The 23186-nt window shown below is 36.7% G+C and overlaps 2 protein-coding genes across 6 annotated transcripts in view; both read left to right on the forward strand.

Moving 5' to 3' along the window:
• LOC139979642 (sodium- and chloride-dependent glycine transporter 1-like) overlaps nucleotides 1-23186 on the forward strand; it is a 76971-nt gene that overhangs the window by 20433 nt on the left and 33352 nt on the right. The gene's annotated exons all lie outside the window — the stretch shown is intronic.
• Nucleotides 1198-22118, forward strand: LOC139979635 (uncharacterized). 4 transcript variants are annotated; one of them, XM_071990633.1, is made up of 17 exons: nucleotides 1198-2127; nucleotides 4680-5210; nucleotides 6864-6966; nucleotides 8134-8351; nucleotides 8824-8955; nucleotides 10507-10683; nucleotides 11314-11450; nucleotides 13051-13153; nucleotides 13754-13831; nucleotides 14635-14815; nucleotides 16086-16169; nucleotides 16368-16448; nucleotides 17104-17164; nucleotides 17509-17571; nucleotides 17737-17924; nucleotides 18606-18781; nucleotides 19175-22118. In XM_071990633.1, exons 1-17 carry the CDS (start codon nucleotides 2125-2127, stop codon nucleotides 19520-19522), a joined length of 2664 nt encoding a protein of 887 aa, XP_071846734.1. In that variant the 5' UTR covers nucleotides 1198-2124; the 3' UTR covers nucleotides 19523-22118. The 4 variants fall into 4 exon arrangements, with proteins under 4 accessions (XP_071846734.1, XP_071846737.1, XP_071846735.1 ...); XM_071990636.1 differs by having other exon boundaries at nucleotides 8185-8351; XM_071990634.1 differs by having other exon boundaries at nucleotides 1198-1549.

The following is a 23186-nucleotide window of genomic DNA, read 5'->3' on the forward strand; positions in this document are numbered from 1 at the left end:
TTTGATTCTCATGAATATTAATGAGTGGGCGGGGCTTAACATAAAATTCTTAAAATGTCATTATCTCTTCTACCGTATGTCCGGTTTACTTCGTACTTGGTATGGTGATGTAACTACTTTGTAAGTACATGCTCTTCGCAGTCGCAACCTTATCCTCATTGATATTCATAAGTGGGTGGGGCTTCATGGAAAATCGTCCAAAACAGCTTGTAAACAGGATATCTCTAAAACACAAGTGAATCAATGTCATACTGTTTAGGCAAATGGCCCATGTTAAATAGATTGTTTTTGGCTCCCATGCCCCATGAATATGAATAAATTATAATATACCTGTGTATGTGTAATGAGCCTCATACATGTACTTGTATAATTACGATGTAAGTATACAGATGCATGCTAATGTGATCATAAAAGTTGACCTCATCAATATTCATGCATGTATCAGTTATTATATACTTTGTCAGCATGATCACTGATTCCTGGCACCGTCCTTCATCTGCTTCATTAGTCAATAGACAATCCCTGTTCAATTATTTGGTGCGCACAGGTGCATGAACATTAACCTGTTTGGCTTACCACACTACAAATATATTTGGGGTATCGTAAACACTAAACGTTTTCATGTCTGGATAGTAGAGGTGAAAGGTCATTTGATTTAACCAGAACTATGCTCCTTCCAAAACAGGTGTCAGCACGTTCAACATTTTTTACCAAACTTTAACTTTATATTCAAGGTATATTGTATCCAAGTAGATTGTATTCTGCAAATTTCATTTCATATTGGGCATCTATCTGTAATTAGATAGGTCAGGATTCTATGTTTGGATTAAAGGTACTTTGCTGTCAACGATTTCATATTAAACAGCTTTTACAGTGGTATTACTAAAACTTAAGGTTGCAATTGATCTGACCAGGATAACCTCATAGATTGTTTTTCTTTCACCATATGATTAAAAGAACAAATAACCATAAAATTCCTTGAAATTGCCGACATTTTGTATTCACCGAGTCACTTTTCATGTTGGTATTTTATCTCGTGTTGTCAAGTACAAATAGCCAAAAAAAAAAACATTTCTTGCTCAATGCCTACCTTGAGTTAAATGTTACTTTACATAAAGAAAGAAAACTTCTGTGTAACATCTTAAAAGCGTAAATGGGTTTCTGAATAAAGAGCGATGTCTGGCCTTTATGTCACCCGATACTCATAGCTAGTACAGTAACTACTGTTCATGTTCCACCACCGTGCATCAGTAACTACTGTGCTGTGTTCGTAACACGGTAACATGTGTTACAGGTGGCACAGTAACTACTGCAAAGCTGTTACACGTTGAACTACGAGCCCGAAAGCTGAAAATGCGCGGCGGCTGGGTAACGAAGACTACTCCCTAGCCGTTCGGACTACGGAGTGCATTGTCGGCTCTGGCACAACACGTAGCCGACACACTGCGGCAGCGGTTATTTTAAACTGCATACGAGATTCAGAAGGTATCTTAACTTTTCTCCAATCGTTTTGGTAAATCCATTTAATTGAAACCTTCTTCACGGACTGGTGAGTGTGTGCAAGTCTCAAATAGATACAAAACAGATTCACTTCTAAATTAGGCCTAGCCTAGTAACAGTAATACAATAGTTTTCCAGCATAATGACTCGGCAGGTACTACTACTACTACTAGGCTAGTACAGTATACCCGTTTGTTTTTGCAAATGCTGGAGTGTTTGATGGCCAGAATTTAACACAAGACCCACTATGTTATTAAAGTCGTACAGCCTCTATGCCAGGTACCTTTACCATAACAAAAGTAAACTTTAGAAGTATTTAACCCGAATCTTGATCTAGTGCTATTCCGCCATAGCCTAGGTACATGCTGCCATACATTTCCGCCATAGGATTCGAGCATTTCCACCATGGCACTGCCTAGGGCGGAAACGTACATTTTAGGAAGTACTTTACCCTGGTGTACAGGAATGTACCTTGGTCTTGGTGTGGTACTGCAGTCCTTCGACTTTTGCTAATGGTGCTAGCTGCTGACTTTCCAGCATGATCGAACTTGAAGGAGGCGGTGTTTCCGGTGAAACCTACTTTAAATCGCATGGAAGGAGAGGTACACCGTCTTCAAATGTTCAATGGTTGGTTGAAGTAATTGAATTAAAATAAAAATTGACAGATTCTAGAAGACCTATTTGGGGACATAATTCTGGGAATTTCTTGTTCCCTAGCCCATCTTTACCCCATCCTAACAATCCATTCCTTGTTATTCCTAGCCTACATACTAACGTTACCCCTAACCACAGTTATGTAGGCCTACTCTTAGTCTTACCGCCATCATAGAAAAGTGCTTTACCGCCATGGTGCTAAAATGGCGGAAAGGTATGCACTTTTCTAAGTGGTAAGTACCCCTTTTGACCCTAATTCCTAAAGGGTGTGTAGTTGAAGAAACCATAGGTATTTTTGTGACATTTATGTTAGGCCTAAACGGTCACTAAACTGACAGACAGGCCTACAGTATGTACGAGAAGGTGAATCACTTTTAAGCAATGTAGCACCAAATTGTCGGTCCTTGCCCTTAAGTCTCGGCAAAAACAGGTACTTGATGCAATCGTTAATACCTTGTCACTGCAAAGTATAACCTTTTGGTTTGAGCTGAGCTGTAAACTATATATACTAAATGCATGAGAAACAACTATGGAACACTCGTATGTAATTTGCAGGGGTAAAATTGAATGCAATTACGGCAGAGGAAATAGGATTTTTTTCTTTTGAGTTTGGTGCTAGATTGACGAGGAGCTTTTCTCCTTCTCGCATAGGCATAAATATATTAACAGCTACCCTGGAAATTGTATAATGCTAGGAAACAAAAATGGCCACTATTTGTGATAAACCTAACTGAAAGCCTGTCAAAGACATTAAAGGTGTGTCCTACATAGCGCTGTTTTCTTTTTTTGCAAATGCCAATAATTCAGTCAAGGTGGTGCAGTTTTCAACACAAGTATTGCTGTGTACGGTGTTTAATTCTTTGTACATTATCTAGTCTTATATTATTTAGTCTAACTTGCTAAGTCTAAGATAGGTCTTCTGTGCATTGGAAGATGAAATTTGCCCCTTAAGAAATGTCTGCTCTAGCTAGTTTTCAAAGGGGTGATAATTCTTCAGCTTCTCAATCTGTATGCAACTAATTGAATGTCACTGCTAATTTGTTTACAGTATGTGTGATTATCACATTTGGTGATTACATGTAGTTGCTGGTAACCAGACAGTTGAAAAACCAAATCTGTTAGCCAGTGGGTGTGCACATACCCTGCATGGAGAGTCATGTGACATATCCCATGGCGGCACAGTTGTTATTTCCCAATATCCGACGGTGCAGTAATTGTAATGTACTTCAGTACAGTATAGGCCCACAAGAAGGGTAGTGTAGAAATGACATTTCAGTGTGACATTGGTCCACGTACAACTATAGTGCCAAGCTTCTTTTCATAAACAGTTTGTTCCCTGCTGCTGTGTGATATTAGGCTTAGGTCAATGCTCTTCTATTACCACTATCTGAAAAATCTAACTGTTCCATGTTTGTCATGGCATCCTAGCTAGCAGTACTTAGTTGGACAATGTAAGCTTTCCACCAATGGAAGACACCTGAGTAGTCTTATAATATTCAACAATAGTTTAGGTAGTATATTAGGCTAGATGTTCATAATTGCTAGGGAACAGCATGTTGTCTGCTGTGGAAACCTGCCTGCATACATCATTACGTATGGATTTCACAAAGGGCATCATTTGAATATCTATTTTAGATCATTTCCACACTAAAATCTCTCTTTTTATAAAATATTACACTTTCTAAATTGTTGAATAAATTTTATTTGATAACTGATGTGCTTTTATTTGCACCATGGATCTTTTATCCATCCAGTTTGATAAACAAGACAAATGTATCACGTGGTCTCACAACTCAAGACTATTCAGAGACAGCTCACCAGTGTGGATATTGCAAGGATATTGCCCAGGAATTTATAGGCACAGAGCAGGGCAGATCATGTTCCACATACCACTATATATATAGGATTAAACTTTTGAAATCTATGTTTTTAGTTTAATTAGTTAAAGGGCAGATGGCATTAATTTCAGGTAGTCAAGTTCTATTAGCATCTGACAAGAAGTGAAGCTTGGAGAAATCACATATGCGATATGAAGTGTACCACCCAATTGAGTACCAGATGCCTATTATTTTTTGAGCTGTAGTGAAGATCAGAGATCATTTGGGTCAACAGTGGTTAAATTGTGAAAACATTGTAAACATGATACCTCAAGGGAAGATTTGACAAATCGCTAATTAGTGTACATAACCATTGCATCATGCATAGAAATTATATCTTTTATATCTTGAAACTTTACCTAGGAAACATTGTAGTTAAATGACTCACATATTTTCACAGCTGTTATATTGTGCAACAGAGGAGAAGCTTTCTCACATCAAATTTGTATAGAAAGTCGTGCTTACTCACCACTTCGATAAAATGTTACGTTGGTTACTCAGCATCCCTCTGAACCTAGAAGTGACTCTCTAAAGCTCTAAAATAATGCCTGTGTTTTTTGCCAAATTACAATAAGTCATTCAAGCTTGCATGTGGCAATAATTTTTGTAAAAAAAGATGTAAAAATACTTGTCATCATCTTTTCACAGAGTATCATGCCTCCGAAGCCACCAATGAAAAAACAAAAATTAAAGTTTTTCCATACAAAGGTAAACGACGACCTGACCCAGACGAGGTCCCCATTTGAGTACACAAGATGTAGTCAACAGATGGAGAGGAGTGGCCCTTTGACTAGGACATACCCTGAGAGCAGTTTATTTGCTGGGGAGACATACCCATATCCACCTGCTACCGAGGAGCTCCATCAAGGTGATCCAAGCCCTCTCACAGGAGAACTCAGTATTCGTACTCTGTCAGCATCATCATCATCACAATCATCTGATGGCTGGAGAAACAGGAAGAGAGAAGCTGCAAATGCTTGGCAGGCACTTCGTTCCAAGCTTACCAAGGCTTTCATTGAGTCAGTTGCCCCAAGCTCCAACATGTGTGATTCCTGCAACACTGTAATTTCAGAACCAGTAATGTGTGAAGACTGCACCTCAAGACCTATCTTCTGCGGGGAGTGTGCGGTAGAAAGTCACAGAGAGAATGTACAGTTCCACCATTTAGTACAGTTTAAGGTAAAAGCCATTTTTGTGTGTTCAGAGAGCATATTTTACACCAGCCCGTCCAGATTGAGGTAGCCAATGCTCTAGTTGAAGATTACCAAACTACACACAAGTAACTTCAAAACCAATTATATATTATATTCACACAAAGTAAAAAAAAATAATGAGAATATGTGGCTTTGTTCTTTAGCGCCATGTTTAGGGGTTGGCACTGCGATGCCAATTCCTGAAATTGGATCACAATAAAGTAGTTTTTTTGGTCTGTGCGCTGTGATCTGTAATTACAGTACTTGCACATGTACTGTATGTCCTGTCAAGTACGGGTTATCATTATTTCATGCCCAAACTCATAACCTTATAATGAATATATAATTTGACCCGTGACTAATTTTTCTGCATTGGCATTTGGCTCCAAGAGATAGCTGTTCTGAAAGAGATATTGAAAACAGTAGTATACATCAATGCTGCAAATTTACAAAATGGTTACTCATGATTTCTTTTGGTAGCTTCTACTGAATGATCCCAAGGTGGGATTTACAGTATGGAAATCACGGCTTTCACTAACAGTAGTTCCTCCTAGCTTTTGGTTTCTGAATAGGAACTTACAGTATATGCCAATTTCTAGTGTTCTTGCATGGTTACATTTCTAGGGTACTGTAATGGGTAGTGGCATGGATGAATTAAAACAGTACACTCAATGAAGCTACAAATTCTGATTCTCATGCACCTATTACAATATGATCTTTTATGAATTATGAATGTAACACATTTTGTCATACTGTGTAAAAAACTATGATGTTCTGTGAAGTTCCTACTTAGATTAAACTGCAGGTTAGGACAATTGATTTTCATGCTTGTATCGATCATAACCTTATATAATACCACACTGTACTCTACTAGGCTGAGCTTTATGTAACACAATAACATGCAGGGAAGGGGTCGGGAGAGGGGCATTGAAGAGACCTATTCGCTACTGGTTGATCATTTCTGGTAAATTTGGATAAATAGTGACTAACTGTGTTAATTTAAACAGAAAAAGTTTAGTGTAACCTACTTCAATGCATGCAAGTCTCGTAGAAGGCTGCCTGTAGATTAATTTCAATGATATCCAACCTATTAATGTAATATCATGTACAGGAAGAGGAATATATATGACACCCACACCTGGTACACCATTTTTCATGGAGTCTGCTTTGGGGCCTACAAATCTGGTGCCCTATATTCCGATAAAAAAGTATAATGAGCATGGCAGACAGAGACATTACTCTAAGATCCAAGATAATAAAAAGACATGTTATTTAATGCAACAGTCTGTGCAAGGCAACCTCTCTTGCTCAAGACACCTCCCATCTGCACCCCCCCCCCCCAACATCAAAAAACCATTTACAAGGAATGTTGCACATATGGAGCATCATAAACTTTCTACACCACCCTTGTAATACAATGAGATGTTTTGGCATTCTTCAAAGTTGGGGTAGTACACAAATTTTCAAGATTCTTAATTAAAACTACCTTCTGGAGAGATTAAAAAGGACCCTGCTGCACAGTATTATGAAAATCTTCAAGAAATGAAAATTGCTTTTATTTGACCAAACTTTTTGGGACCTTTACCGTAAGTGATGAGCATAACACTATCTTTTTGCTTTTTATGTTTAATGCTCACAGAATGGATACCGCTCAACTTTTAACTTCTGCAGAGAGCTCAATGCCTCACAACACAGTTGTAACAAGAAATATTTGAAGTCGATGAGGTTATTTGACAAACATGGTAAGAATTATTACACCCCATAGTGGAATACATACACTGTTTAATACCATGCTGTGATATGCTTCTTTGTGCCATTCAACTGATAATGCCATGTTGCATTATTGTGATGTACGGATATGGGTTTGTGACTCTTTATTGTGTGGGATAACCACACGAGGGAGTAATTCATTATCATCATACTTTGCGGGTGGATTTATTGCAATGTTTCTCCATATTAACCACGCCCTACTACATTTGGTCACATATGTTGAAGTGTACAGTAGTTGCAAAAATGTGACAACCAGAATTTCTCTAAAATGGGTATGATGATACTGCATGGGATTATATACACATGCTATACACATAAAATTGTTTCTATTAATAAGGGGTTAGCTTAGATATATTCAGGATAAAAAGGTTGAGCTTTTGTATAAATTTTTGCTCAGAAGCAAACAAACTATGAAATTATTCTCTATTTGAAGATTGCAAAGAAACTATTTATAACCATTGTGATCTCCTTTGTGTTTGTTGAGTCTCCTCTTCAGTGTGTATAGGCCTAGTTGTAATCTATATGTGCCTCTTTGCTCTTGTGTATTGGAATCAGAATTCACTGTCGATTGAAATTGATGATGTTCTTATGCAGCCTTTAATAATAATGCCATAAGTCATTACAATTTCTCAAGAAAGGGAACCACGATAATTACTTGGTATGATTTTGCCTTCATCGCTCTCCCCTGCATTAAGGAAACCTAATAGATATCAAACACAAGGGTTTGGTGATCTGTTGATTAAAGGCATTGAAGACACGCCTGAAACCGCTGCCATCAGAAAAAGTAAACTTTCTGTTGCTTGCAAGTGAATTTTTTTTCGTGCCGCTACAAAATGCAGACAGTAATGAAACGTGATACCTTGTTATCTTTAATCTAGCCCTGAGATGTCCATCGCTGCTATGTACACTGTGTTGTGGGTATTGACTGTAGCTGCATGTAAAGACTGTGCACAAGTGTCTAATTACAGTACCTACGGTAGCAAACTGTGTGTGTATTTTCTGGGATTGATGGTGGTGCCTAAAACGCTTCTGTTACACTTCATTCGAAACTAGGTAAGATGACCGGCATGAGATGTTTCTTTGTGCACGAGTCTTCAATGCCTTTAAGCATGCCTCCCTTTTCCCTTTAACCATTGCAGGAATGGCTTTTTCTATTCAAGTGACTTTTTGCCATTGCACAAATGATACAGAGAGTCTTGTGAGATGTGGTTATTGGCCATCCAGTCCGAGGAATCCAACTTGTGCAATAAGTATCTGCTTGCTAAAATGGATTGCAACATTTCTACTGGAGACCCAATCTTCTCTTAAGTCTATATGCCAATCATTGAAGTGGCTACATGGAATAGCAGATAACGATGTGAGTGTCAAGTTAACTTTGCAGCTTGTTGTGTCCCCCTAGATGTGGGTCTTGAAAAAAATTTGTTGGTAAGAATTTTAGGTAATAGAATCAGAATTTAACATGTCGTAATACTGACTGCACATTGATGTTCACAGGAAACAATACGATATTGTTTTATCAGTGAGTAACCATTTGAAGTTGAGCACACATAGGGCACTCCACCGCATCTCACAAATGTCTTATTTAATACTTAAGATGGCTCGCTTTTTAAATAAAAAGTTGTTTTTTACACAGTTTAAACAGCCAAAAGGAAATACATATCTTAGCTTTGATTTTCATGGATATTCTGGTATGTAACATGCAGGCATTGATGTAGGAGTTTTTTGACCAACAGGTATGTGCTGCTTGCTTTACAGTCATTAAGTTAGCACATCTCCTATATCTTCATTTACAAGCAAAAATTGTATCCGACTAACATTTGAATTTTCAGATATCCTACCTGTATCGCACCTTAACAGATGAGACCTTTGAAGAATTCCGTCACTTTTACTTTTTGATCAGCCACCTACAAGGAGAGGGTCTTGATATAGATGATGGAACATCTTGTCCCGCTTGTCCAAAGGTAATGTGAAACCTAAATTTAATCATATAAATTACTTAACACTTGCATTCAATTTATACAAAGGTTTGCTACTGGTAAGTTATAATTGCATTACAGGAATCCTTCAATTATTGGCAGCACAGGGGATGACGATGCCGTTCCTGATCTAAGAATAGGAATACAAAGAAATGTTTGCAAATATTTAAGTACTTTAATATTAAACATTTTGCATCATTTTGTATCTTGAGGATTCACTTGCCCACCCCCCCCCCCCCTGTTATCTATAAATTATTGGATTCTCAGCTGTCAATTTTGGGCAAAAATGTAGCTATAAATTTGCTACAGCTCAAAAAAATTAAATTGTTAGGGTATTCTGCTTTTCTATAAAGTTTGTAGTTATGATTATTGCATAGAATGCTCCTGTAGTGCAAATTTCAATTTCTCTACAGTGGAATTTTTAGTTGGAATATTTATTGCATGCTCTAAATATTTGTGACAGCTCATTCAAAGATATTTCATGCTAACACCAGGAGAACCAATGCTGAAGTCCATCACTAATTGTCCATCACACATTGGAGAATACTTCTTAACATATCACAGGGTGTCTTAAAGCAGCATTTTGCGTCCTTTTCTATGAACTTTCTCAACCTCATTGACTCCACGATGCAATAACGACATACATAACTAACTTATCTATTCAAATCTTACTTCAAATGGTGGCATAGAAAGTCAAAAAATTTACAACTTTCAACTTTGATTTCTCAAAGATTTTTTCCGTTGGGCAATTGTACCAGGGAGTTCCATAACAACTCCCTGGTTGTACCAATGCAACGTTTGAATCTATTTTTAGCAACGGCTCATAACTAAACCTGCATCTCTGATTGGTTGAATTCAAACTAGCAGGTTTTTGGGGGAACTGCATGCGATTAATTTTAAATGTGGATTTTGTCGTTATACACTTTTCTCATTATCCGCAAATGTCCTTAATTACTCGCCAATTAATGCAACTTGCAGGGAAAAACTTGGCAAATATCTTAGTTTGCTGTTTTGTGAGTGATATATGTAAAAACCTCTATGGACATGTCAAAAAAGTGGAAAATTGCAACAAATGCAAAGTGTTGCTTTAATTTTTGCCTTCATTGCTAATATTAAAAAAGTAACAAGAAATAATATATTATCATGAAAGCATATGAAGTTACAGTGTTGGAATAAACATACATGAACCATTTCATTTTAAATCAAGCATGAAAAGTAGATTTGTTGCACTCTCTCCAAATTTAAATGATGCTTTGTTTGCACACTTAACAAGTGGAATCCTGAAAATATTATAAGCAGATAGTAATATTTATATCACGTCCCTTGAGAGGACAGAATAGCGTGGATTAAAGCCTATTACAATACATAATCCCTCATCAATCTTGTTTGTCTTGCCATCTTTATCAAGAGGTTTGTGTCTGTAAACATGTGGTTTTATGTTGATCCCACCACTATTTACATGCAGAATGACATGTGTCAATTTCATTTACAGTTTATGGTAATCTTTCTTTTTCCTTTTTTCTACTCCCCTAATAGGAAGAGGGGAACATTTTTGTCAGTTTTGATGCCAATTTTGGTCTTGTCAGAAAGAGCAACTCAGGCACAAGTTCACAGCCACCGAAGCATTCTACAAGGTACTTCCTTGATGATAAAGAAGTTCATTCTTTTGTAGACAGCTACCAATCTGATGAAGTGAACAAAGAAGACACTATGGTAGGAGACCTACACACTTGGAAAACAAAGACTTTGAAAGTTCAAGTATTTTCTTTTTGCCTAGTTCAAAGTTCAGATAAATATGATCAGTTAATGATGTAGTATCCAATGATAAGCTCACATTCTTAAACAATAATGTTTGTCTTCCTGACCTAACTCAGGTCTGGGTTTTTTGTGTCCAAAATGAGAAGTTTGAGCTTTTCTCTTGTTGAAACACATTATTTGTATTCATTGAAGAAAAAATATACATAAAATTCTCTCATCTGAAATCTACCATATATCTGCAACTCTGATCAGCTCAAATGGTACAGCTTTTGCAGGCAACCAAATCATTTCGGACAAAAGGAGGGGGGGGGGGGTGTTTATCTAACTAAACAGAGTTATTGCCCTCAAATGGCTATAATTGTTATCTTTGCATTCCTACACTTGCAATCTATGTAACAAGTATGTCTCTCAGTTTTGCACAGTTGGTGCACTCGAGTCTATCCTCTTTTGTGTTCTCTTGTTTTCAGTTGTTTCAAAAATATTGAACTTCTTGAGACATTATTCAAGTACATTCATTTTAGCCACATTTGAAATGTGCAATCTCCTTTGATGTACATAGTGTTGTATTTTGTGTCATATCTCTAGGATTGTAGCAACTTCCAGGCAGCCAATACAATTCGCTCAAAGAACAAATCCGCAAACTTGTCATCAAAGGGTGTATTCGGCTGTGCATGTAGACATGGTATTCCTCGCCTTTTCTTAAGCATGCGCCATGGTGAACGGTGAGTATATCAAGTTGTGCTATGATTGTAACTCAAGTTCTCTCAAAAGTATATAATTTACTCTGAGTGAGAAATTTAATTCAGATGTAAAAAAATAAACAAATCAAATTTATTAAAATTGTTATTTCTCACATAATCTTATTCCATAAGTTATTGTATCTTAAACAAAGGAATATAATTACTGAAATATCTTTTCATGGGCTCTGTGCCACAAACACTTCCTTGACGATAGGTCTGATGAAATGGATTAGTAGGCATAGTACAAATGCATAATGTTTGTGTTGCTTTGATTTATGATGACATACAGTAAGTAAAGTTCAAGTGATGTAAACCAAAACTTCAAACCTATTTGGCACATTTGCATGTCAAACTCGACTTGCAAGAACTCTTTGACTATCAGGGATGAAATTTAGTTTGCATACTTCAGAAACTAGTGCATTGTTTGTAGTAACTCTTGAAGGTTATTCATCACATGAACACAATGAGATATGCTGGTGGTTGTCGTGAGCATTCCTGAATGAAGTACTGAACTGCTGTTCTTTGCCCTTTTTTTATTTGAAGACTATGCTTTTCTTCAGACCCAACTACTATATCCTTTTAGAGATGTAAACATCTTTTCTTAGTGATGATAAGATGCATCAGAGGTGCAAAGCACACTGAGTATCCACAATCGAATTAATGCATTCAATGATCTTGTCATCCTATAGAAGCCTGCACATGAATCGAAAAGTGTATGCCCTCCATACGCTGCGTGTTAAATTGTATGTAATTGGTTTCTGTACTCTTTACACACCATATATGTTGATGTGGTGTAACTTGGCCATTGTGGTTGCACAGATATCAAACTGCTGTATATTTGGTATGTCTGAGAAATTGGTGTAGCATAGATTGCTTCTGATCATGCTCTTCTATTTACTCATCCCAAGCATGAAAAGGGAATGGATAATTCTAGTGAACAATTTAAAGCATTTTCTGATGGAAGATTTTGATACATTGTCCTCATAGTTCTTATTTCTCTTTCTAACCAAGTGAAACTTGTCCCCATTTGAAAGTTTTCTGCTTGTACAAATCTAGTTTAAAATATTCACCAGTTTCTCACTCAAAGCACCATTTTTTGAGCGCATCTATTAGATGAATGATGTTATGTGTGCGAATTGGGAAAACAATCGACTTGCAGTTAGCACTTCTATTTTCGCAACATAAGCACTCTCACAAGTACATGCACAGGTGATTCCCTATTATATATTACTGAACGTACACATTGTGAACGTAGGTATACAGCCTACCATGATCACTTGGTCATACATAGCTAATCACTGGTATCTGCAGATTTAGATTATATCAGTACTTGAAGATCTGCATTATTGGCCTAAATTTAGCACCCTATATTGCAAAAGCAGTCTTGTATTAATTAATAGACTTGCCATGGTATGATATGAGCTCTGTACTTTCCACAGTTATTCTAGATAAGGATCATCCTATTAAAGCCTTGAACTAACAATTAGAATTTTCTCTCAAGTCCTAAGAGGGCACAAGAATTGAAAGGTATACTAGCAGCTTTTTCCATGGTAACACTTTTAGGTCATTTTTCCTTTTGCAGGTATGCATACCCGGCACTACTGTTAAAGAAGTTGGTTGGTGGCAGTACATTGCACTATCATGTCATTTATGATATTGCGTGCAAATTCGAAGGACACATTAAGGTGCGAACCTCTAACACCTGTATGTATGTGGAATACAATATGCCCAATACGTAATGTATTTTCCTTACCATTGGAAACAGATTCACAATGTAGAGTTAATCTAGGTTTCAGAGTGAATTCTAAATCTTATTCCTTTAATGCGTTGTGGCACATTGTTGTATTAATTGAATTTCATGTAGGAGGAAAATATGCGTCACATTCTTAGCTAACACTAGTATCCGACGTAGACATCGCCCAATTTCAGATCCATCTATCTGAAACTATCTGTCTATAGATCTTTCTGACAGTCAGTCTGCCCATCTGTCTGTCTATCCACCATGTCTGTACGTCTGCCTATCCGTATGTCAATAACTACAAATAGAATGCTACTATTCCTGCATTCTGTCGTGAAAATGTATCACAGTGATCACCACAATAGGGGCATTACTAGTGCTCAGGAAGCTAAGGTCAAAGTTCACTTTCAGTAAGAGTCATCAGCCATTTTGTGAAAACACAAAATATGCTTCTCCACAATTGCAATAGATGAACAATGACATTTGGTAAGAATTATCAATTTATATTTTGAATTTAAAAACATCAACAGTTGTTCTTTGTCCACAGAAGAATATGCCGGAATTGGGAGGTTTTGATATGGCACTGCCTGTATTTCATGCATATGGACATAAACTTCATTGCCAGGTAAACACATGCACGCTTCTGACAAATTGTCTGCTTCCTCTCATACAGCATTTCTGGTTTACTATACATTTTTCAGAACAGGCTTGCAAGTGTCATATGCCACCTAGTTTTATAACTGAGGTAGTTGTATGAGTATGTATGTACACATACTTTTTTTATTGGGTGTGTGTGTGTGCTTGGGTGCAGGTGAATGTGTGTGCTTTGAGTCAATTGGAGACCATTACAGTTTTCAAATTGTGCATGTGACTATGAGCCTAAAGTAGGTACCAGTATTATATTGGTTTTGGTGGATTCAAATCACAGAATGTTGATAAGAAAAAATCTAGTGTACTAGAAGTATAAATAGAGCACATGTTTTGCATTATTCGTTAGTCCGCTGGGAGTTGGGGCATTTGCAGAAATTTGTAAATCAAGTTTTGGTCTTAATTCATTTTGTTGATCTATCAACTTCAGTGCTCCCATATCACCTTGTCAGTGCATGTTATATTTTGAAAAAAAAATCTGCTTTTGCATAACATCATTCGTAAGTGACCTCACAGGCTAGACAGCCTGTACAGTTTGCTCTGCTTGCATTCTGCTTAGATGCTTTTTGTACAGAGAACATGTGTGTTGGCTTTAAAGCAATGTGTTCATTGGTTGGTAGATCAAGCACATCAGATGATGTGGCGAGTAATGACTTATTCAGTGCTGGCATGCTATATTAAGGGCCAATACACCAGACCTTTACTTGACTAATAGAGATTTGTGAATTTTGCTGTAAATGAATAATAATCAGCATTTTCCGTTGTTTTTTGGTGGTGTAGATGTCGTATAGCACAAGATGGAAGAAGGCATTTGGCCTAACGGACGGGGAGTGTATGGAACGTTTATGGTCATTTCTGAGAAAGTTCTCTCATATCACCAAAGAGATGACCCAATCACACAGGATCGATCTTCTAAGCGATGCACTGTTGCATTATTCTGCAAGCAAACTTGCCAACCTTAGTGAGTTACTTTAATGAATGCGCCTTACATGATCAGTTATTGATGTTAAGACTACCATGTGCATACGCATCAACTATCTCAGTCAGTACAGTAAGGCAACTTTCTCAAATAATATGACAGACCATTTCTGCTAAGTAATACTGTGTGCCACAACCAATTTTTTCAGTAATACACAATTGATGAACTTCCAAGATTATGCAATTTGAGTGATTTGCAGCACTTACAGAGAAATTGGTTTTGTAGGCTAAGTCTTGATATGTGTTACTTATTAAAATTTGTTTTGTGACATAACTAAGAAAAGCAAAGGATCACCATATTGTGATGATTTTTGTTTCAGCCAGCACCACAAACACATTGTAGGGATACAAGTCTGTGTGGTAGTAGGCCGACATACATTATGGATACAGGCATCTCATCTATATGCACTGGGATATGTAAGCAGAAATTTGGTAGTGTTTACATTAAGATTCACCATACTTGTATTAGGTAATTTCACAAATAAAATCAGGAGCAAAGTAGACTAAGGATTTTTTCCGTAGTGAATCAAAATCACCACAACCCTGATTACTGCACACATGCTATGATTATTCCTGCATTAGCTAGAAGTTTCAGCTGATAGAGCTGAAAAGTGAACAGGTACAAGTCGAACTTTCATCACTTTTAAGTTAAGTATGCACACATTACTCAATATCAGAACCTGCCATTTGGTCACAAATGGTGATTTATAGAGTATCTTGTTTCCAAATTTATTTAATTAATTGCCAATTTATGGGGTATTTGGGTTTATTTGCATAATGAAGCATTTTTATCACAGAAAATTGGCAAATGTGTGATGCATGGTTAGCTGCATAGTGAAGGTTTAAGGTAAGTAATTAAAGTTCTCATTTGTAGAACCCTGTTGTGTGGACAATCCTGTGGACCATGGAAAGAAAAAGCAATGTAGTAAGTCACCTACAGATACCATCCTCTCCAACCCTCCCCTTTTAAAATGAATAGTTGCTATAACTCACCTGCTCCCCACCCCCCCCCCCCAAGTGCACAAAATCTAAGAAACAAAATTTTGGAAGATTCTCTCACCAGTCACCACACTTCCTTAACCCTCCCCCCTCCCCTAACCTCCCAGTTAATTTGCAACTCTCACTGAGTGAGGTAGGCCTATATACTGCTATATTATTGGTTCTTGACCTTGTGAGCCATTATAATTGCTAATGATTCCACTCAATAATATTGATATTTATACTATTCTTTGTTTTTCCTTTTCCAAATTTAGGCACTTTCCTCTGTGTGTCATTGCAGAAGGCAAAAGATATCACCAAACAGTCTGAAAGCGAATTAAGTCGCATTTGTCAAGAATGTAAGTTACAATTGTAGCATCAAACACAGTCTTTCATGACTTAAAACAGCACCACTAGTTTTCCAATATTTCAATAGCCTTTTCTTGCAGCGGTGTTTCAGATTTATTTTTTCCATCCTAGCTCTTTTTGCATTCTCTATATATTGGCAAGTAGATGTGAAATTATGACATGTTTGTTCTTTCACATTATTCCTATAGTTTCTGTCACAATGAACACCATTAATTCATGGCGTGAGGAAGCAAAAACAATCTTGGCAAAGAAGCAAAAAACATCCAAAAGTGAGTTTATGAATTCTCTCAATACTTCAGGGCTTGTTGCTTGGAGAAGAGGGTAGATCTTTATAATTGCTGTGCTTTTTGTATTATACTTTTTCATTTCAGTCAAGATTCCACTAATAAGATAAACAATGCTAAAAAAACCTTTTATATCAACAAAAGTAATTCTAGGCCTGATGTTTTGATCTTGACAGATTATTCTTCAGAGCAAACAGTTTGCTGTTGAAAAAGATTTGTTTATATTGAAACATTTTTAAAATATATTGATCTTACGCTGAATCTATTTGATATGAATTGTCCTAAGACTTCATTTGTCATTATCCTTTACAATAAGAGTCAGCTGCCAGGCTCCTTTCTCCTGTATCTTTCAAGATTGACAATTTTTTCCCTAAATTGTTACTTTACTGTATCCCTGGAATGCATACTGCTTGGCCAGATTTCTCAAAGTGAAGGAATCTTCGAAAGGGCATAAAAACGAAACAAAAGTTACATGCAAATTGTTTTTTTTTTACCTGCAAGCTCCTGCACATGTAATATGTTTTAGCTGGTAGAGCTTGTATGTAAATTGTATGTAACCTTTAACGGAATGTACCTGCATTTGTTGCTAACATTGCTTTTATCAACCAAAAGAGAAAGTATCTTTCGTTCATCTTTTCAGAAATCAATCTTTCTTGGAAAGAAAGTTACGTTAAAAATCTGGATCTGTATCACGCTTTGTGGTATGTTATGACATTTTGCTCTCATTCGTTGCAATAAAATCATAAACTTTGTATAAACCATGCTGCCGTGTGAGTGTGCATATTTGTTTGCATTCGTGTGCGTGTCTGTGTGCGATACCGTGCTTGTATATCACAGACTGAAAAGGAAGTTCAGGCAAATCTAAAGTATACATAGGTGTACCACATTGAGTACACTGTGCAGGTGATTTATTCTTCTGCACCTTATGCGCTAAATTGGGCATAATTGTCTCTACTGGTGCAGACTTGGTTATATGTGTATAATGCTGTCATTACACTTGGGAGATAGGGAACATAATTCTCTTCGTTTTATTTCTTTCATTTAGTTTGGATCTAGCGCTATGTGAAGACCAAGATCAGATTATGCTAACAAATTCACACATAAGACAGTAAGTATATTGCAATTTCAGCAATTGTAAGTAATGAGTATCTCTAATATCATGTAAGTGTCATATCATGATCAGTGGTTCTATAACTGTATGTCAAAACCAGTCAAATCATGATAAACTTTGTTCAGTATGTTTTTCTTTACTAACTTTTGATGTTACCTCCAGGGTGCATGAGGCATTAGCAAAAACAGAAGAGAGGAATGGCATATCAGTCCGATGGTCTCAAGAATCCCCTGAGTACTTTGATGTGTCAGGAGACATGCAGAACAGAAGCATGAAAGCCATGCAGGAACAGATGAGAAGTCAAGCAGTAGAATACTGTTACCTCAAAGAAATATCACGTAAATATAGTGGTATGTACACACTGGTATCTCCATCTGTGTTATGTCAAGTATTCTACCAGTTGGTGCATTTATATCAGATACTGTTAGAAAGTAAAAACTTTGCACTTGTATAACTTGTATTCATGAATAACCTACCCAATAGCACACAACAACTTGGGCGATATGATTTTACATGCACTCAGTAAGAATGTGGCTTGATTTATAGTACATAGTAAGGAAGGTTTCAAGATACTATTTGATTTGGAGGATACGTATACTTATTTGAAAGACATGCAACTTGAGGTACTCTGCATTGCTTTGTATAGCTGTTCTTCGGTATGCATGTAGTTTCAGCGATGGAAACACAAAAGTGACTAACAATATGATGCATGTGGTGATGGCTGTTCATGTTGCACAGGTTTTACTATGCATTAAACAGGATACAGGAAAGTCATCACTGGAATATCTTTATTTGGTGATGAGTTGACAAATATAGTTCAGGAATATCTTGAAGAGCATATTATGAATAACCTATTTACACTAAACCTGCAAAATATTTCATTAATTAGGGCAATAACAAACACACTGAGTAAGTTTGTTAGATGGGAATGGTTTGATGTTCAACTGTGTCAATCTTTCCCAGGTACATTGTCATTGAATCACCAAAATATATTATTGTGTAAGTGATTGCTCTACTTCTTTATGATACAGATGGACAGGCTATTGCACAGAGAGTGGCAAAGCAGCTGAAAAGGTCTGCTGGTTCATTGAAGAGCTCCATTCGTGGATTCAACAATAAATTTGCCTCTCAGCAATCTGTAACATTTGCTCAGGTTGCTGATCCTTCAAGTGACTTCTACCATCTCATTAGTAGTGATGTACTCAGTGTGAGTAGTTGTTTCAATATACAGTGTACATTTCATGATCCACATTATTAAGTCTACACACCATCTCATTATTTTGAGAGCCTTCCATATCGGGGCTCATGGAACCATTACATACCCCATATACTGATAGACCAAAGTGTTTTCTCAGCATTTGACCACTGTTTCATCACTCAAGTTGTTAATGGAATGCAAGAAAGTCAGAGCACTTTCTAACAGTGACTTTGGAAAAGGTGTTAAGGCATTGTTAGCTCTCAGTGACCTACTTATATGAAATGGGCACCTTACTCCAGGGGGGGGGGGGGTGGATCCTGACTCCTGAGGATAATAATTGGAACCAACGTAGTGAAAGTTGAAAGTTATTTTATTTCCTATCAATAATGTATTTGCTTGCAGTATAATCAAGAAATACCCCTTGTCGTTCGGAGAAAGGCCATTGATGCTCTGAATCTGTGTGACAGAGGCCATGAAGAGGAAGAAATTGTCAGAACAGAGATGAAAAACACTCTCCATTTTTACCAGAGGGAACAATCTATCATCCAGGCTGAGATATCAAAGTTGGACCAAGGGAGTAGATCACTGGCAAATATGGGCCTAAAATATTTGCTACATGACAAGAAGAGTTATTATGAACAATTGGAAGAAAATGCTACATTACAGTTTGAGCAATTAGCAGTAGCAGGATATCTTAACATTGAAGCTAATGAATTGCTCTTAAGTGATGATGACACATTGGAAGACTGATCAATACAGTTTTCCCTAGCAATAATGCAAATGTATAACCTGACTGTTGTAGCACTTCTCAATGTACTTATAGCAGACTGTTCTTTTCTTCTCATTATTTTTTCCTTTTATCTTATTGCTCTCATAGCGAGGATGAGATTTTGTAGTTCCTTTGCTAGTTGGGCTATATACAGATATCTGAGTTTTCATAGCAACAGTTGCCAGGCTAAGGATGTGCGGTCTTAAGCTAAGCTTCTATGTACAGCTTACTGCCTTTGTAGAGTTTTTTTACTGGTAACTGCTGATCTTTTGCGATTCAGCTCACATACCCTTTAACAAAGCTGATGATGATAGCTTGTCTTACAGCAATCATGATTACTAACAGCTAGCGATATGCTCCATAGTTGTGCAGGCAATGCAATGCCTGATGCAATTACACAGTAAATTTTATGTGAACCTACAATATGGACCTCAGAAAGTAATTCAAACTTCAATATTTTTGTGTTATAATAATACCTGGTTTCTACATAACATAAAAATATTGAAGTTTGCAGGTATTATTATTAACATAATTATTATTATTTTATGCAGGTATTATATTTTGAAATGTACTAGCTCAATATGAATTGACAAAAAAAGGCCCAGGGGTATGTGATCTGCTGCCTTCGATGGTAAAAAAGCAGATCAGATTGCCCTCTTTGATTATTTGTGGAACACAAAAAGGAACCTATGGAATGGGTATGTGGTGTAGGTGTGAGAGTGTATGTTTGTATGTATGTATATTAGATCCTCCTGCAAGCAGGAACTTGCTTATGAGGGGTGTCGAGACAAAGAGTGCCTCAGCTAGTCCAAATCTCAAAATGGGAAAGTTACTTTAACTCCAAACTTAATATGTAGGTAGCACTAATTGAATAAATAATTGTTTTTCATAGAGATCAAATTCATTTGAGGTCAAAGTCTGAAAAATTTAAAAATGCTACATCTCAGCAGGAAATGTTGCTTGAACTTCAAAAGTCTTTCTTAGGTACCCTATGGTGAGTAAGTCTCCACAGATGTTCATGGGGTCAAAGACAGTGTGAGGTCAATACCTAGATACAAAGGCTTTGAGATAAATATGCATACATTTTACAAAACCTTTGCATTCTGCCATTGCCTGCACAGATTAACTATTTTGCTCACCAGGTTGAGAGTGGTGCATGGCCCAATGTACCTTCCAATGGATTGTTACTTCTTCTTGTATACATAAAATGGACATTAGTGCAGAGGCAGTCAAAATAAGCACCAGCTGTATTTACATACATTGCAGAGCATCTCTTGAAAGTATCAGCATTTCACTTCAAAGCCTTTTATTGCATCAGCAGTAGGTGGTTTTCTGTCCATTGAGCGTGTTGAAGTTGTCCAATGGTCCAGTATCATTTCAGACTTACAACATAAAGAGATATCTTTGCATGTTTGTATTTCAACATGAATATAGTATGTACTGTTAACCTGCATCATGTGCATGTAGCAGAAAAAAATACAATTACATGTAGGCTACCTGTGATGTGCTTGTGATTTTGCAAGTTGTGAAAGAATTCTATTGACTGGCACATACAAAGCTCTTTCCCAACCAGTGAGGTAATCATGCTACATACAGATATTGAAACAGGTGGCTACAAGGTCTGAGTTTTGTAGCCCAGGGTTATTGTTTATTATGATACCTACATAACATAACATCATTGAACCTGACCATTACTGCAGATTTGCTCAAAGCAAATTTGCACTCCACGATACCAAATCCTCTATTGGTCAATCGGTGGCATTGATGCCTTCCTAACGTTACTTGAGCTGCCGAGAACCGCAATTAATAAATGGCAGATTTGGGGCCTTCCAGTCATCAATTATTTGCACAGTACATACCACCCTTCAAAACTTTACTCCAACCTACCATAAATGTAGTCTTGTTCATGTTTAAGTTTAAAATTCTGTGCTTCTTGCCCTGCAACCAGCTAACAGTGTTATTTTATGATAAATATGGAGCATGCCATTAGCATCCAGTAAAACCTTATATACATATTGTTATTATGTAACATTTGATTTCCTAGTGCAAATTCAGCAGAACTTTAGAAGATGCATCACCTTTATTTATTGAGGAAAATATGAAACCTAAATTAATTCGTAACCTGAGTCATATTTCATCAATTATATTTTTCCGTCAAACTTGTAGAGAGTAGCAGGAAATGGTGCAAACTGTGAATCCTCACTCATTGACAGAATAATAAGTATAACTGATTGTGATTACCATGTCATCTTCAATTGTCCAATTATTATGCAATCAATTCACAACAAAGATCAAACGTTTGAATGAGCATTGCATGCAGCCAACATGGCTGGGAATATATTAACCAAAGTAAATGAAATCATACGAAAGTTATTAGGTAACATATCATAGTGGTGTACAGTTGGGATGGATAGGCATACATATCTCCGTTTTTGTTGATTTACCGACTTGACATGCTAGGAATAGTGGTTCAAATGTCATGATTTTATGAAAATTTATTTTCGATGAAATAACTTGATATTTTATGGATTAAATTTGCTTTGATGGAGAATATATACATTGTTTATGTTAAATTGATTTTTGGTGTAATTTCTTTTTATATTTTGTTTTTGTGGTAATGGACAGCAATTATTTCCTACAATAGTATAGCACAACTTCCCCTCTAACAAACGTTTATTATGGAAACAAAATTTCAATGGGGAGGGAAACTCCACCTTCTGTAAGATCACTCAACCCGGGATGCAGAACGCATTAACTTTATTTATCAATTTGACCCTTTCAAAGCATGAAATCTGGATCATGGATAACAACTAAATTGCCCCGGAACAACCTTGCTGCATGCTGCATGCTGCATGGCATTTTAGGTCTTTTGATTAGTGTGGCAGATTTTTTTGTACAGAACTGACGTGGGATAACTGCCTTAATATTAGGAAATTCATTGCAGCAATTAAGCTAGAATACTTGCAATAAAGGCCTTTGTCCAACCATACTACATTTGGCTTAGTTAATAATATGAAGACAATCACCATCAAATTCATTTTTTTTTTACTTGTTTGAAAAAGGGTCGCGTTGAGACCATTTAATGTATTTTTTTTTAAATATACAACTTAGATGAAGTAGAGTTCCCGGTAAATGCACCTCCATAGCATAACTATGTTAATGTAAGGCAATTCATTCCTGCAAATATGAGCATATATGCCAGTTAAATGACAGTAACGGCATAAACACAAACTAGTTTCATACGAATTTCTTAAAGGTGGAGAGGCTAGAATACTCATATCAAAAACAATCATTGTGGTTCTGTTAAGTATGTTAAAAATGTAGTGACATTTACAAAAACTAATTATATTCCATCACATCAAATAAGGTCGATTGATCATTAGCCTATATTGTAGTTGCACTTCAGAAAACTTACATAAAATTGCTGTAAGCCTATTTATATGACGAAATTTACTCTAGCAAATGTGAGCATTCATGACAGTCGTGCTTTAGAGACCCAACTGAACACAACCATGCTACATAGGACTATCGATTAATTATCCAGGCATATACGCCCATACCAAACACAGAGAATATGTTTCTGTGTTGTTCAAACAGAGTGATATTTTGGTCAGTTTTCATTTTAATTATGTTTTCTGATTAGTG

Source organism: Apostichopus japonicus, chromosome 14 (genome assembly GCF_037975245.1).
Source record: "Apostichopus japonicus isolate 1M-3 chromosome 14, ASM3797524v1, whole genome shotgun sequence".
NCBI lineage: Eukaryota > Metazoa > Echinodermata > Holothuroidea > Aspidochirotida > Stichopodidae > Apostichopus > Apostichopus japonicus.